Genomic DNA, 18,266 nt, shown 5'->3' on the forward strand with positions numbered 1-18,266 from the left:
GAGCGGGAAAGGTGAAAATCTGAGGGCGCAAGATTAGTAGAATAGGAGGGTATGGAATGATTTCCCATACCAACTCCTGTATAGTGTCTTTTGACAGTCTAGCAGGAGGGCGTTATAGTAGAGTAGCATCACTTCACGGAGTCTTTCTGGTTGTTGGTCTTGGACTGCGTCTCAGTAGTTGACAATACATGTCAGCAATGATGGTTACCCCTCTTCCGACAGAAGTATACCATTATCGTTTGTGGATGCGTGCAGGTCTTTGTACGGGCAGTTGATGTTTTGTTTGGGCTCAGCCATTCCGTTCTTTTCCGTATGTCAGCATAAGGGCAACATTTCTCATCGCCAGGAACGATAGAAGATAGGAATGATCAGTGTTGTTCACGAGCCAATTGATGACGAGCAAGAATAGATGCACATATGCCCAACCGCAGATTTTTGTGATTTTGGCTTAGAGCATGCGGTACCAATACATCCGATTTTTGAACTTTCCCAATTGCGTGCAAATGTCGTACGATGTTGAAATAATCACAGTCCATCACATTTGCCAGTTTTCGAGTAGAGTGACGTGGATCATTTTGAATTAATGTGTTTAAACGATCTTCTTCAAACGCTGAAGGTCTTCCTGAATGTGGAGTCTCTAATGTCAAAACTATCCTCCTTAAAACGAGGAAACAATTTTCTTGCTATGCTCTGTCCAGTGGAATTATCCCCACACACAGCGAAAATATTCCTTGCTGTCTCCGCTGCTGTTACCCCACTACTGAACTCAAACAAAAGAATATGTCGGAGATGTGCCGATTTCTCTGCTTGGCACTCCATTTTCTGGCCTCCACAGCTCCACTCACTGTCTCCAGACGGCAAAGTAACCAAGTGTAAACAGCAGCGGTGAACTATTGATAAAAAATGACGATCGATAAATACACTGATAGCACGGTATAGTGATAATTTTTACTTATGGACCGTCTGACAGCAACTGAATAAAACACAATTTTAGTGCCATACGCGTTTCGCCTTTATTTTCTGCAAGGCATCATCAGTGGCCTGGAATATGTACATATATTTGCTATTTAATTTACATTTTTGTCGCTGTACCTATAGGTAATAAACAGTTCTGGTGGTTGGTATTTCCTATTAAGTAGTAATGTTTTGAACTGTACTTACAGGTTGCGCCGACAATTTCTTACATATTACGCTCCTGTTGCATTTTTGGTGTTCTTCTTCTTCTTATGAATGCCAATTTGCGTTTTTTCCCTCCATTCCACAGCACTACGAACTGAACGCTTATTTCAATGCAATGTTTTGTTTTCTGTTGCCGACTGTCAAATGTTTTTGCCGAAGATTGAATGTTATTGCCAAACTTTCGAGTGTAATCATTGAAATATCTGTGATCTGTTCGTGTATGCATTTGTGTGTGCGTTTGTGTATGTGTGTGTGTGTATGTGTGTGTGTGTGTGTGTGTTTGTTTTGGTGTTTTATGTATATAATTCTTTTTTTTTATCAATATACCGTAATATTACACGTAACTGAGGAAGACAGGACTACAAAAGTTGAAGATGAGACTGATAGCAATCGGAATACCAACACGCAAAACAAACGAACTCGTGAACGCTGCAAGGCTCGTGACTGTGCACATCCCGCTCGCTGCCGCACTCCCGCCGCGCGCGCGCCCGCTGCCGGTACTCACGTTGTCGAGCGCCTGCTCGTCGGCGCCGGCTGCGACGAGTCGACCGTACATGGCGCCGCCGTCGCGCAGCGCGGCCGCATAGTGCAGCGGCTGCCGGCCCTCGTGGTCGGCGCTGCTGACCGCCGTGGGCAGCCTCTCCAGCACGTCGTCCACGATGCTCTCGTGGCCCAGGCCCGCCGCCTGCAAAGCGCACAACAGCTCTGTTCGAACAACGAAAAGAGAAATTTGGGACGTGAACGTTCCCAGAAAGAGAGATGTTTATAGTTGGAGCCTATGACAAAAGAAGCCGAGTGGCGCTGACCAGACGCCAGCTGCGCAATCCCGGGTTCGATAGGTCTGTGCTGGCGTAAGCTGTCGCCAGCACACCCATCGGTAAAGATGAAGCGGGAAGATCGATAAGTAGGCCCTGGACAAGCGCGCCTATCACGAGAGAGGCCAGAGACACACCGACAAGCAACAGGCCGCCAACGCCCTCTTGACAGCATGTATTTAGGCCGCCGACACTCACCGAAGGAACTCACTGTCTCTTGATTTCAACACAGTAAAATTCACTGTCCTAGTGTCACATTTGTAAGTGGCAGACAAACTACACTGTCCATGTACTGGAATTTCCTGTCAGTTGTAAGCACTGAAATGCTTGCTAGATTTAGAATGGCATGGTAAGCCTAAGTGTTCGTACATGGCACGATTAAGAAAAGTTACTGAGGCATCTGTATCGAACTGAAAATTCACATGACAGCCAACAGTTTGTACTGAAACAAATACTTTGTTAGAACATCATTGTACAGCACTAGGGCGAGGATTAAGCACAACCTTAACCTTGATTTTGTCAGTCCACTCACGAAGTGGGAATAGTTCGTCACGAGTTACGATAAATATGATGGCGTAAGCTGTAGCCAGTACACAGATCAGCAAAGATGAAGTGGGAAGATCGATAAGTAGGCACTGGACTAAGTGTGCTATCACGAGAGAGGCCAGAGTCACAATGACAAGCAACACCCCGCCAACGCCCTCTCGACATCATGTATTTAGGCTGCCACTGCTGACCGGAAGAACTCACTAACTCACATTCCAGTTTGGCGTCTGTCAATTGCATTGCAGAGTGTGTCACAACAGGACATAGTGACCAGATTACCGATATTCTCTGCAAGAGGAGTACTACTGATGAGCTTGTACCACAAACACAGATTCTATTCAAGTTAAGTAGCAGCTTCATGTACGTAAAGAAAGGTATTAATTCATGTATGCATTCATGTTGTAGACAGAGGACACAGACCACCCATAACAACATCCTCACCCCTGCTTCCTTATGGTACAATGGTAGTACAGTGGCTACGAGGATTCTACAGTGCCAACAAGAATTCTGTAGTGGCGACGAGGACTCTCCAAGATCCATTGCCGCTGGAACGCCCTGGAGAGAAAAGTGAGGAAGACAATTCATCAAGTCCCTCTGTTGAGGCCTCTCCAGCTTGGGTAGCCGTACCAGCAGCTACGCTAAAGCCAGCACAGCCATCAGCTTCACTCTCTCTGTTTCCAAGCATTTATCCCGACTTGTGGGATCTGATGGTTAATTGGATGTGGCACATTAATTTTTGGGGTGGCCAGGTGCCCTTCCTGTCGCCACCCCGTACCCCCCCCCCCCTCCCCCCCCCCCACTGTCTGCGCCCAGTGTAATCCATGGAATAGTGCGAATGTGTTCCGATGTCTGTGAGGAGTGTAACTGAGGCGGTACGTGGGGACCACTCCTGTATTCACCCAGTGGGAAGTGGAAAACCGCCTAAAAACCACATCTAGGCTGGCCGGCATGGGCCCTCGACATTAATCTGCCGGGCGGATTCGATCCGGGGCCGGCGCGCCTACCCGTGTCGAGGAAGCAGCGCGTTAGAGCTCTCAGCTACCCTGGCAGGTCAGGCCATCAGCTTCACTGAGGCGCACAAACCATCCCTCCCAACTTTCAAGGTGCCTTCGATAAGCAATGTTCCCTGTGAAAGCCAAAACTGTAGAGTACAAGTACTCGCAGAGGTGCACGTTACCGAAACATCACTTTCATGCCTGCAAAACATTAAGAGGAAATTCGTTATAGAAATATGGGGCGACTGGTAGAAGGCGATTTGGGAGAGGAACACTTCCCATTTAAATCACAGTGAAGTCGCACTGCATGCGATTTGGTTTTGTATTCCACATTTCTCAACAACATATATCAAAATCAAAATAGATTTTCATTATTATTTAATTATTTTTGACGCGCTGAAAATACAATACAATCTTTAAATAATACATATGTTGGCATATGGACAGATGCAGACAGTTTCATAGATTTTCGCACGCAGGTTACTTCGTAATCAGTTTCATAATTGAAAAAATGTCCTTCATAAGCATATGTTGCTAAAAATATTGTAGCGCTCTTGTAACATCTACCTGATGAAAGCAATGTAGACGTCCTGGGAAGTTTTAACCTTAAAAGGATTTTTCTTCAAAAGAGGACCTTGCAGACCAATCAGTTACAGTTGCATAGCGGCGCTTTCAGCTGAAACGTCACACGGTCTCGGAAAAAGCTCGAAAACCGATGGAAGACTGGCACTGTTCTCAAAACTTTTAGGAAAATATCCCTGAAGTCTTCGAAGGCCACAATGAATTCTACAAACCTCACGTTTTCTTTGACCCCAGTGAGTTAGGGAACTGGGTTGTATTTGTCAGAATGTGCCCCTTCTACAACACGAGTTTCTTTTTAACGTACATCCCCATGAAATCAGAAACAAGTTGTTTGTCATCTTGTAACGTATTACTGTGCGCAGTGTGTAGTCAAGACCGCTTAAAGTGCGAGGTCTGCAGTCCATTGCGGGTGTTCTAATTTTCGTTCCTGCACCCCTTTTTCCTTCAGAAATTCAACAATGGTGAATTTTAAATCGAAAATCGTTCCACATAAGCACTTTGACTTAACCGACGTACTTCTCAGTATATATAAAGACTCCCTACGCTTCGTTCAGTTGCATCGAAAACTGTTGCAACTGACAGTGGAAATAATGCGAGCAATTTCATAAATTTTACTATTCGTACAACCACTTTCTTCACTTGCCCCATGCTTGCAAATTTAGCGCACATTGTTAATGTACAGAGCAATGAATTCAGTCTGTCGATCGTTTTAAATTTTTGCTCTTTCATTCTCAACTAAATCTTTAAATTCTTTCTGCAAGGTATTTCAACGTCGTTTCACATCTCATTTGCAGTACCCGTCGCTTAGGCGAGTGAATAATGTATATTGAGACTTCTCGCATCTATTTTGTCATTACCATTCATTTTTAAAGGTTTGTGACGACAGACCGCTAGACTGCCTCTTTTTGTGCAACCAGGCACTGCACATATGAACGTCCTTCATACCATGAACAAATAGCGAACACCATTATTTTGGCGAAATGAAGAGATTTGTGTCGTACAAAAATGCAGCACTGATATAGTAAATGAAATGTCGCTATTTTCCGAATACGGTCTTGGCCCGCCACCCAACCCGCACGCCCCGCTGGCGTGCTGTGTGCCACGCCCTAGCCGACCCTGTTGTAGATTTAGTAAAGCATTTCCAGATTTAGATAAAGCTTTTCACAATGTTCATTGACTACACTCTTTGAAATTTTGAAGGTTGTTGTTGTTGTGGTATTCAGTCCAGAGACTGGTTTGATGCAACTCTCCATGCTACTCTATCCTGTGTAAGCTTCTTCATCTCCCAGTACCTACCGCAACCCACATCCTTCTGAATCTGCTTAGTGTTTTCATCTCTTGGTCTCCCTCTACGATTTTTACCCTCCACGCTGCCCTCCAATACTAAATTGGTGATCCCTTGATGCCTCAGAACATGTCCTACCAACCGATCCCTTCTTCTAGTCAAGTTGTGCCACAAACTCCTCTTCTCCCCAATTCTATTCAATACCTCCTCATTAGTTATGTGATCTACCCATCTAATCTTCAGCATTCTTCTGTAACACCACATTTCGAAAGCTTCTATCCTCTTCTTTTCCAAACTATTTATCGTCCATGTTTCACTTCCACTCCATACAAATACTTTCAGAAACGACTTCCTGACACTTAAATCTATACTCGATGTTAACAAATTTCTCTTCTTCAGAAACGTTATCCTTGCCATTGCCAGTCTACATTTTATATCCTCTCTACTTCGACCATCATCAGTTATATTGCTCCCCAAAGAGCAAAACTCCTTTGCTACTTTAAGTGTCTCATTTCCTAATCTAATTCCATTAGCATCACCCGACTTAATTCGACTACATTCCATTATCCTCTTTTTGCTTTTTTATATATTCATCTTATATCCTCGTTTCAAGACACTGTCCATTCCGTTCAACTGCTCTTCCAAGTGCTTTGCTGTCTCTGACAGAATTACAATGTCATCGGCGAACCTCAAAGTTTTCATTACTACTCCATGGATTTTAATGCCTACTCCGGATTTTTCTTTTGTTTCCTTTACTGCTTGCTCAATATACAGATCGAATAACATCGGGAAGAGGCTTCAACCCTGTCTCGCCCCGTTCCCAACCACTGCTTCCCTTTCATGTCCCTCGGCTCTTATAACTGCCATCTGGTTTCTGTACAAATTGTAAATAGCCTTTCGCTCCCTGTATTTTACCCCAGCCACCTTGAAAATTTTAAAGAGAGTATTCCAGTCAACATTGTCAAACGCTTTCTCTAAGTCTACAAATGCTAGAAACGTAGGTTTGACTTTCCTTAATCTTAATTCTAAGATAAGTCGTAAGGTCAGTATTGCATCACGTGTTCCAGTATTTCTACGGAATCCAAACTGATCTTCCCCGAGGTCGGCTTCTACCTGGTTTTCCATTCTTCTGTACAGAAGTCGCGTTAGTATTTCGCAGTCGTAGCATATTAAACTGATAGTTCGGTAATTTTCACATCTCTCATCGACACCTGCTATATTTGGGATTGGAATTACTATATTCTTCTTGAAGTCTGAGGGTATTTCGACTGTCTCATACATCGTGCTCACCAGATGGTAGTGTTTTGTCAGGACTGGCTCTCCCAAGGCTGTCAGTAATTCTAATGGAATGTTGTCTAATCCTGGGGCCTTGTTTCATCTGAGCTCTTTCAGTGCTCTGTCAAATTCCTCACGCAGCATCATATCTCCCATTTCATCTTCACCTACATCCTCTTCCATTTCCATAATATTGTCCTCAAGTACATCGCCCTTGTATAGACACACTATATATTCCTTCCACCTTTCTGCTTTCCCTTCTTTGCTTAGAACTGGATTTCCATCTGAGCTCTTGATATTCATACAAGTGGTTCTCTTCTCTGCTAAGGTCTCTTTAATTTTCTTGTAGGCAGTATCTATCTTACCCCTAGTGAGATAAGCCTCTACATCCTTACATTTGTCCTCTAGCCATCCCTGCTTAGCCATTTTGCACTTCCTGTCAATCTCATTTTTGAGACGTTTGTATTCCTTTTTGCCTGCTTCATTTACTGCATTTTTATATTTTCTCCTTTCATCAATAAAATTCAATATTTCTTCTGTTACCCAAGGATTTCTACTAGCCCTTGTCTTTTTACCTACTTGATCCTCTGCTGCCTTCACTACTTCATCCCTCAAAGCTACCCATTCTTCTTCTACTCTATTTCTTTCCCCCATTCCTGTCAATTGTTCCCTTATGCTCTCCCTGAAACTCTGTACAACCTCTGGTTTAGTCAGTTTATCCAGGTCTCATCTCCTTAAATCCCTACCTTTTTGCAGTTTCTTCAGTTTTAATCTACAGTTTATAACCAATAGATTGTGACCAGAGTCCACATCTGCCCCTGGAAATGTCTTACAATTCAAAACCTGGTTCCTGAATCTCTGTCTTACCATTATATAATCTATCTGATACCTTCTAGTATCTCCAGGCTTCTTCCATGTATACAGCCTTCTTTCATGATTCTTGAACCAAGTGTTAGCTATGATTCAGTTATGCTCTGAGCAAAATTCTACCAGGCGGCTTACTTTTTCATTTCTTACCGCCAATCCACATACACCTACTACGTTTCCTCTCTTCCTTTTCCTACTATCGAATTACAGTCACCCATGACTATTAAATTTTCGTCTCCCTTTACTATCTGAATAATTTCTTTTATCTCATCATACATTTCATCAATTTCTTCGTCATCTGCAGGGCTAGTTGGCATATAAACTCGTACTACTGTAGTAGGCGTGGGCTTCGTGTCTATCTTGGCCACAATAATGCGTTCACTATGCTGTTTGTAGTAGCTTACCCGCAGTCCTATTTTTTTTATTCGTTATTAAACCTACTCCTGCATTACCCCTATTTTATTTTGTATTTATAACCCTCTATGCACCTGACCAAAAGTCCTCCTGCCACAGAACTTCTAATTCCGACTATATCCAACTTTAACGTATCCATTTCCCTTTTTAAATTTTCTAACCTACCTGCCCGATTAAGGGATCTGATATTCCACGCTCCGATCCATAGAACGCCAGTTATCTTTCTCCTGATAACGACATCCTCTTGAGTAGTCCCCGCCCGGAGATCCGAATGGGGACTATTTTACCTCCGGAATATTTTACCCAAAAGGACGCCATCATCATTTAACCATACAGTAAAGCTGCATGCACTCGGGAATAATTACGGCTGTAGTTTCCCTTTGCTTTCAGACATTCGCAGTACGAGCACAGCAAGGCCGTTTTGGTTAGTGTTACAAGGTCAGATCAGTCAATCATCCAGACTGTTGCCCCTGCAAATACTGAAAAGGCTGCTGCCCCTCTTCAGGAACCATACGTCTATCTGGCCTCTCAACAGATACCGCTCCGTTGTGGTTGCACCTACGGTACGGCTATCTGTGTCGCTGAGGCACGCAAGCCTCACCACCAATGGCACGGTCCATGGTTCATGAGGGGGATTTTGAGGGTAACATAAATAAAATACAGTAAGGAATGTGTATCTACAACTTGCAGAGACACCAGACAACCGTTATAAGAGTCCAAGAGCATGAAAAAGATGCAGAAGTCGAGAAGCTATTTAGTTTTTGCGCTAAACAAGCAGTAAAGAAAACCAAGGAGAAATATGGAATGGGGATTAACGCTCAGTGAGAATAAATTAAAAAAAAACTGAAAGTTTGCCGATGACAGTGTAATTCTGTCATAGAGGGTAAAAGAGCTGGGAGAACAATTAGCGTCGACAATAGTGAAACGATGGTAATGGAATGTGGTAGACTGAAATCAGGCAATGCTCAGGGAATTAAATTAGAAAATGAGACACTAAAAATAGCAGATGCTATCAGGGTTCTTCTCGTCACCGCCCTGCCAGTCGGTTCCTCTGTTTAGATAATTAAAAACAGGCTCTTCTATAGCAAAGACGTATAGAAACCTTGCAAGATGGTAATGCTTGGAACAAAATCGGGGGTGTTTGGAGAGGGAAAGTAAGATATGAGCCATTATAAATCACGAGAGGAGAAAACTGGAAGTACCTGAAAAGTGATGCTTTCGAACAATGATAACAATTAAGTGGACAGATAAAGAATGAAATAAAGACATGGATAAAATAATAGCTGAGGTGAGAAGTCTGTGAAGACAGCACATGTTACTTGGATATCTGCTACGGCGTCCAGAAATAGTTGGCTTACCGCTGGGAGGAGTAGAAGAGGGAGAAAATAGTAAGGGCAGACAGAGACTGGAATATGTGAAACATACTGTACAGGTTGTTGGGTGGATGAAAACCAGAAACTACTCGAAAGATTGGTGACAAAAAGAAATCCAGAGAATGGACAAACATAACTATCCCGTAACTCTATACGGTATGTCGATCGATTTGAAGTAAACCATGTTACATGACCGAAAACAATGTAATCAAGAAAACGATTATACAGTCTGGAACCGCGTGACCGCTACGGTCGCAGGTTCGAATCCTGCCTCGGGCATGGATGTTTGTGATGTCCATAGGTTTGTTTGGTTTAAGTAGTTCTAAGTTCTAGGGGACTGATGACCTCAGAAGTTAAGTTCCATAGTGTTCAGAGCCATTTGAATCAGACAAGAAAAAGATTAGTTTCATCTGCATCTAGGAACCCTCGTCTGCGTTTTGCTCCGCTGACGACGGCGGAAAACCTTTCTTGCGGATTTCCGAAGAACCGCCCATGAAATAATGGTGACTCCATAAGTCCCATCAAGCCTACCGTAGACCACATCGAATGTAAAAAGAACCAAATGATTTGCTTTATTTGCCAAAGCGTGTAATATTCATACTTTTTGACCAGATACTGTATGTTAGTGATACTAAGACGATCCTTCTGTTGGGTATACAAATGGTCCCTAGCCCAAGGTCTATACAAAACACATGGATCGATTCTGTTCTGTTGGTCTTCCGGTCGTTAGGCAAAAATTTCGGCACCCAACGAGGACATAAACAGCGATATTCTAATCCGTCAGTTACCATGACGTCGTACAAAACTCTTTGCGACATTTGAGATACCCGATCCGATATTTACGTAATTATGATTCACTGATTGTCTCTAAGCGCCTCGTGCACGTTTTGTACAGGTTCATCAGTGGCTGTAGGCCGCCGTGGTCTGCTTTTCCAGATCGGGTACAAGATTTGTTTTTTTCTGGAAAGTGCAGCTTGATTGCGTCACAACACTATCACTGATAACATTCTCAGCCTAAATCGCACAAATTTGATGATGAATATCGGCAGGTTCCTTTGTTTGTTTACTTATCGTGTAGCTTTAACAAAGTTACGTGGTTACAATTATTATTATTATTATTATTTTTAATCATTCCCATTTAAAGAGAGCGTTTGAACTTGAATCCCTTTATGATGATTGTTTATGTTTTTTCTGAGCCCAAATTTTCTTTATGTGTTCACGGTGTTGTTTCTTTCGCTCCGTTGTCCATTTGCATCCTGGTCTCTTCTGTGTTCTGGTATCAAATTTTGTTTTTTGATGACGTTCCTGAATCAGTTCTATTTTCTGCATCGTTTACTGTTATGTTTGCTTGTGTGAGGTCCTCTTCAACTTCTTTTATCCATTTTGTTTTTCCCCTGCCTGAGTTGATGACTTTAAGAATTCGCTTTGAAATTCTGTTTTCATTCATCCTGTGGATGTGTCCGTAGAACTGTATTCTTGTTTTCCTTATTGTATCCGTAATCTTGTCTGTGTATTTATATAATTCTGATGTTGGTGTCTTCTTCCAAATTCCTAGCTCTTGTATCGGGCCAAAAATTTTCCTGAGAATTTTCCTTTCTTGTTTCTCTATTTTTTTGATTTTAGTTTGCCCACCTATATGTGTTGTTTCAGATGGTTACTATTATTATTATTTGTTTGTTTGCGGTTCGTGATACATACTGAAATCTCCACGCCACAGTACCGTAGGAACGTTATAAGAGGAGTCAATTAAATAAATGTTTGCTCTGAAATGAGCAAAGTAACGACCAGGAAGGTGCGCGTCGTGTCGGTGGGCATTGATGGAGTTGCGGTAATGACTAAAGCACTTAAGACGTCCCTTTGTTTCGGCGCTTACAAATCGATAAAGGGAAACATTTGGGGAAGCAAGGTGACCTGAATGACGTTGCGACGAGTCATGACAAATTCAGCCCGGTGTGTAGCTTGTCCACAGCGCCGTTTAAGTCTCAAATAGCTGAACTCGCTTCGTATACAGTTTAGAGCCCGTATTTCCGAGACGCTTAGAGAAAGGTTCTACAGTGAGCCGTTTGCGAAAACCTAGTGCAGCCTAGACTTTGTATTAGAATTATGATTACAATATTAATATTTGCCGAAAACGTGTGAGAACAGTTTTAGAAAGCACCAACAAGCTTTGCGTTACTAATTTGAGATTAATCGAAGCGCTCATCGCCATCTCTTCCCGTAAGACTTCTGCACTATGGTATTGTCTTTATAGTCGTACTCTACAGGAAATTACTTTAACTTGTAACGCTCGCCGTCAGTTATAGCACGTATTTTATCAAACATAGTTGAAAATTGCTATGCATGTGACAGCATGCGTACCTAATATGTTCCAAAACGACGCGTATAAAAGCGCGATTTTCCGGTGCTCGTACCTTGGATGCTTTTGGTTATAGAGAGGAAGGGTCAGGTGTTTTGTATAGACCTTGGGCTAGGGACCATTTGTATACCCAACAGAAGGATCTTAGTATCACTAACATACAGTACCGGGTTAAAGTATCAATATTACACGCTTCCTCCTGCTCAGGCGAAAGAAGCAAATCGGTTGGTTCTTTTTCCATTTGATGTGGTCTACGGTAGGCTTGATTGGACTTATGGTGTCAGCATTATTTCATGGGCTGTTCCTCGGAAGAGTGCAAAAAAGACGGCAATACACAGCAAACGGCTGAAATTTTTAGGATATATTCGCAAGATCTCGTTCTCGAACAACACTGAAAATTTGCTTCATATCAACCAACAGCCTTGCCGCAGTTTATGACTGATTCTCGTAAGACTACCGAAGTTAAGCACTGTCGGACTTGGCTGGCACTTCGATGCATTCTGGTCCGAGTCTACCGAGCACTTTTGGCAAGCGAGGTGCACTCAGCCTTGTGAGGCCAATAGAGAAGCTACTTGAATTGAGAAGTAGGCGCTACAGTCACGAAAACTGATTGAGCAGTGTGCTGACCACATGCCCTTCCGTATCTGCATCCAGTGACGTCTATAGGTTGAGGATGACGCGGCGGCCGGTCGGTACTATAGGGCCTTCCGAGGTCTGTTCGGACGGAGTTAGTTTTCATCCGTTTCTGGGATACAGAGGGTCAAAGTTACCCTACTTACACGTAAAATACACACGTAAAATCCGGTGTGACGCGAAAACGTAGTTTATAAAGTGACGTAGAACGGAGAAATACACTCCTGGAAATTGAAATAAGAACACCGTGAATTCATTGTCCCAGGAACGGGAAACTTTATTGACACATTCCTGGGGTCAGATACATCACATGATCACACTGACAGAACCACAGGCACATAGACACAGGCAACAGAGCATGCACAATGTCGGCACTAGTACAGTGTATATCCACCTTTCGCAGCAATGCAGGCTGCTATTCTCCCATGGAGACGATCGTAGAGATGCTGGATGTAGTCCTGTGGAACGGCTTGCCATGCCATTTCCACCTGGCGCCTCAGTTGGACCAGCGTTCGTGCTGGACGTGCAGACCGCGTGAGACGACGCTTCATCCAGTCCCAAACATGCTCAATGGGGGACAGATCCGGAGATCTTGCTGGCCAGGGTAGTTGACTTACACCTTCTAGAGCACGTTGGGTGGCATTGTCCTGTTGGAACAGCAAGTTCCCTTGCCGGTCTAGGAATGGTAGAACGATGGGTTCGATGACGGTTTGGATGTACCGTGCACTATTCAGTGTCCCCTCGACGATCACCAGTGGTGTACGGCCAGTGTAGGAGATCGCTCCCCACACCATGATGCCGGGTGTTGGCCCTGTGTGCCTCGGTCGTATGCAGTCCTGATTGTGGCGCTCACCTGCACGGCGCCAAACACGCATACGACCATCATTGGCACCAAGGCAGAAGCGACTCTCATCGCTGAAGACGACACGTCTCCATTCGTCCCTCCATTCACGCCTGTCGCGACACCACTGGAGGCGGGCTGCACGATGTTGGGGCGTGAGCGGAAGACGGCCTAACGGTGTGCGGGACCGTAGCCCAGCTTCATGGAGACGGTTGCGAATGGTCCTCGCCGATACCCCAGGAGCAACAGTGTCCCTAATTTGCTGGGAAGTGGCGGTGCGGTCCCCTACGGCACTGCGTAGGATCCTACGGTCTTGGCGTGCATCCGTGCGTCGCTGCGGTCCGGTCCCAGGTCGACGGGCACGTGCACCTTCCGCCGACCACTGGCGACAACATCGATGTACTGTGGAGACCTCACGCCCCACGTGTTGAGCAATTCGGCGGTACGTCCACCCGGCCTCCCGCATGCCCACTATACGCCCTCGCTCAAAGTCCGTCAACTGCACATACGGTTCACGTCCACGCTGTCGCGGCATGCTACCAGTGTTAAAGACTGCGATGGAGCTCCGTATGCCACGGCAAACTGGCTGACACTGACGGCGGCGGTGCACAAATGCTGCGCAGCTAGCGCCATTCGACGGCCAACACCGCGGTTCCTGGTGTGTCCGCTGTGCCGTGCGTGTGATCATTGCTTGTACAGCCCTCTCGCAGTGTCCGGAGCAAGTATGGTGGGTCTGACACACCGGTGTCAATGTGTTCTTTTTTCCATTTCCAGGAGTGTATGTTGCAAAGTGTCTCCATTATCAGCAGGGAACCCCATAGTGTAGGACTGAACCAGATGCAATTTTTTTGCACGTAAAACCCAATCTGAGGAGTAAAATTAGTTTTACATTATTTCAGTTTCACGTAAGTAACTTATCTAAATTTTACTGATAACTACATTTCTTTCCATAGGAGTTACATACCCTGCGGCAGCTGGGAGGAGAAGGGAACGAGCGGAAAAATACTCCTGTCTGAGAGCAAAAATGTGAATACGTTCCTGTTTGTTTAAAAGACTCTGACTGAAAAATGAGGTACCAGCTGCCTCATTCTACTTTCCTCAGCACCTTTAAAAAATTTCCCTAAAATTTCGGCATGCGAAAATGTTCGCGTTTTCTTATGCCGAGTGGAGAAGACAGTGGCAAAGAGACAGAAAGGTAATAAATACTGGAAGATAGTAAACAGTGATCATGTTGTAGAAAGAGTGAAGGAGATAGTGGTAGTGTGAGAGAAAGAGAGTGACACAATGGCAGTGGAATATAGTTGACGGCGACAGAAAAGTGCTAAAAAAAGAGTGAGGGAGACAATGCTATGGGGGGGGGGGGGTATAAAAAGAAAGAGGAGGTGGAAGTGGGTGAGAGAAAATGATAGTGAGAGACAAAGTATATGACAACAACAACGAGGAAGAGAGAGATAGTGACAGTGAGAAGAGACAACAGCTGTAGGAAGGAAGGAATGGGATGTTAGCAGTACGAGAGAGTTCGAGGGAGACAGTGACAGTGACAGAGCGAAGGGGACTCTGGGTGTGACACAGGAGACAACGGCAGAGAGACACAATGAGGTGGGCTGAATGAGTGAGTGAGAAAGGGCAACTGGGAGTGGGTCGGTATGAGCAACTTACAGCGGCGGACTAGTGGGTGTGAGTGAGTTGCAGTTGGAGAGCATGTGGGAGTTTGAGGTGAGTTGCATGTTAAAAAAACGCGAATATATTCGCATGCCAATATTTTTTGGAACTTTTTAAAGGTTCTGAGCAAGGTAGAATGAGATAGTTGATACCCCACTTTTCAGTCAGAGTCTTTTAAATAAACAGGAACAAATTCGCATCTTTTGTTCAGCGATAGGAGCATTTTTCCACTGGTTTTTTTATAATCGCATGTATTGAAATACGGTCATTTTCGATAAACTGTGGTTATGTTGACAAATGCCAGTATAGCTGAAATGGCTACTTTACGTGAGTAGTGCATGTGTTACATTCGTCCTTTAAAAATGTTGTTGTTGTGGTCTTCAGTCCTGAGACTGGTTTGATGCAGGTCTCCATGCTACTCTATCCTGTGCAAGCTTCTTCATCTCCCAGTACCTACTGCAACCTACATCCTTCTGAATCTGCTTAGTGTATTCATCTCTTGGTCTCCCCCTACGATTTTTACCTTCCACGCTGCCCTCCAATACTAAATTGGTGATCCCTTGATGCCTCAGAACGTGTCCTACGAATCGATCCCTTCTTTTGGTCAAGTTGTGCCACAAACTTCTCTTCTCCCCAATCCTATTCAATACTTCCTCTTTAGTTATGTGATCTACCCATCTAATCTTCAGCATTCTTCTGTAGCACCACATTTCGAAAGCTTCTATTCTCTTCTTGTCCAAACTATTTACCGTCCATGTTTCACTTCCATACATGGCTACAATCCATACAAATACTTTCAGAAATGACTTCCTGACACTTAAATCTATACTCGATGTTAACAAATTTCTCTTCTTCAGAAACGCATTCCTTGCCATTGCCAGTCTACATTTTATATCCTCTCTACTTCGACCATCATCAGTTATTTTGCTCCCCAAATAGCAAAACTCCTTTACTACTTTAAGTGTCTCATTTCTAATCTAATACTCTCAACATCACCCGACTTAATTCGACTACATTCCATTATTCTCTTTTTGTTTTTGTTGATGTTCATCTTATATCCTCCCTTCAAGACACCATCCATTCCGTTCGACTGCTCTTCAAAGTCCTTTGCTGTCTCTGACAGAATTACAATGTCATCGGCGAACCTCAAAGTTTTTATTTCTTCTCCATGGATTTTAATACCTACTCCGAATTTTTCTTTTGTTTCCTTTACTGCTTGCTTAATATGCAGATTGAATAACATCGGGGAGAGGCTACAACCCTGTCTTACTCCCTTCCCAACCACTGCTTCCCTTTCATGTCCCTCGACTCTTATAACTGCAATCTGGTTTCTGTACAAATTGTAAATAGCCTTTCGCTCCCTGTATTTTACCCCTGCCACCTTTAGAATTTGAAAGAGAGTATTCCAGTCAACATTGTCAAAAGCTTTCTCTAAGTCTACAAATGCTAGAAATGTAGGTTTGAATTTCCTTAATCTCTCTTCTAAGATAAGTCGTAAGGTCAGTATTGCCTCACGTGTTCCAGTATTTCTACGGAATCCAAACTGATCTTCCCCTAGGTCGGCTTCTACTAGTTTTTCCATTCGTCTGTAAAGAATTCGTGTTAGTATTTTGCAGCTGTGGCTTATTAAACTGATTGTTCGGTAATTTTCACATCTGTTAACACCTGCTTTCTTTGGGATTGGAATTATTATATTCTTCTTGAAGTCTGAGGGTATTTCGCCTGTTTCATACATCTTATCTTTAAAAATATGTTGCTTAATTTTAAACATTCTGTTTTGCTATGAATGGTCATACTGGTGACGTTGTAAAGACAACAGCTATGAATTGCAGACGCTAGTTTCCTTTGGTTCCACCATTTTTAGATTAAGGTACATTCGAGACTCAGCACATGTCGGTAGACGTATTTTGAGTTCTATACTTTGAGCTGCTATACCAATCAAGTAACCAGTAAATGTGTTTCCGAGTAATTGATACATTTCCTACGGCTGCTGTGCATATCTGCATAGGCTATGTAACCTATGTGTGCAGTTTCATCTACATCTACATGGATACTCTGCAAAACACATTTAAGTGCCTGGCAGAAGGTTTATCGAACCACCTTCACAATAACTCTCTATTATTCCAATATCGAAAAGCGCGCGGAAAAAAAACGAAAACCTATATCTTTCCATGTGAGCTCTGATTTCTCTTATTTTATTATGATCTTTTCGCCCTATGTAGGTCGGAGACAAAAAAATATTTTCGCATTCAGAAGAGAAAGAAAAACGCCTCTTTTTTAATTATGTCCACCCCAAGTCCTGTATCATGTCACTGACACTCTCTCGCCTCTTTCTCGACCATACAAAACGTGCAGCTCTTCTCTGAACTTTCTCGGTGTGCTCCGTTAATGCTATTTGGTAAGGGTCCCACACTGCGCAGCAGTACTCCAAAAAGAGGGTTCACATGCGTAGTGTACGCAGTCTCTTTAGTAGATCTGCTGCATCTTCTAAGTGTTCTGCCAATAAAACGCTGTCTTTGGTTCGCCTTCCCCACAACATTTTCTGTGTGTTCTTTCCAATTTAAGTTGTTCGTAATTGTAATTCCTAAGTATTTAGTTGAATTTACCGGTACGGCCTTTAGATTTGACTGATTTATCGTGTAACCAATGTTAATCGGATTCCTTTTAGCAATCATGTGGATGACCGCACACTTTTCATTATTTAGGGCCACTTTTCAATTTTCGAGCCATGCAGATATCTTTTCTAAATCGTTTTGCAATTTGTTCTGATCTTCTAATGACTTTACTAGACGATAAATGACAGCATCACCTCCAAACAAACTAAGACGGCTGCTCAGATTGTCTCGTAAACAGCTTATATAGATAAGGAACAGCAAAGGGCCTATGACACTATCTTGGGGAACGCCAGAAATCACTTCTGTTTTACTCGATGACTTTCCGCCAATTACTACGGTTCTGTACCGAATTTATAATTTGGCTTATGACGACTGCAAGCGGAGGCTCATTCTAAGTATAGCAGCGTAAGAGGAAAAAATAGACAAATCGAATAACGTCTATAGAATTCTGAAAATAGAGTGGTAATTCAGTGACTGTGTCCTGCTGAGCACTCCCGACCCTCGGAAATAGTTTCCCCAGAAAACAACGACGAATGTACTTGCTTCTGAGTTTTCTAGAAAGTGCAACGCCTCTTGACAGGAACATACTTTAGAGACGGAAATTGGGGAGCACGAGGAGCTGTTGCCCCTGACTATTTTTGTTCTCTGAAGGATGACTCTCTGAAGTGCTTTAGTATAGAGTAATAAAAGGTCCTCTCTGCAGAATAAGAGAAAACAGGTAGAAGAAATAAGCAATGAACAGTACGTAGAAGAGTACGAGGCACTGTACCTACATTATGATGAGCAATGTTTGTAGAAAACAGATTCGGTGCCAGTGCCACAAGTGGT

At 43.4% G+C, this 18,266-nt stretch overlaps 1 protein-coding gene across 1 annotated transcript in view; it reads right to left on the reverse strand.

Annotated features, from left to right (window-relative positions):
- The window catches only part of LOC126176483 (uncharacterized), a 235,350-nt gene that overhangs the window by 15,843 nt on the left and 201,241 nt on the right, over positions 1 to 18,266 (reverse strand). Inside the window, exon 4 of the mRNA XM_049923637.1 lies at positions 1,685 to 1,864. Coding sequence (XP_049779594.1) covers positions 1,685 to 1,864 — 180 coding nt within the window. The remainder of the gene's footprint in view (positions 1 to 1,684; positions 1,865 to 18,266) is intronic.

Source organism: Schistocerca cancellata, chromosome 3, assembly GCF_023864275.1.
Source record: "Schistocerca cancellata isolate TAMUIC-IGC-003103 chromosome 3, iqSchCanc2.1, whole genome shotgun sequence".
Taxonomy (NCBI): domain Eukaryota; kingdom Metazoa; phylum Arthropoda; class Insecta; order Orthoptera; family Acrididae; genus Schistocerca; species Schistocerca cancellata.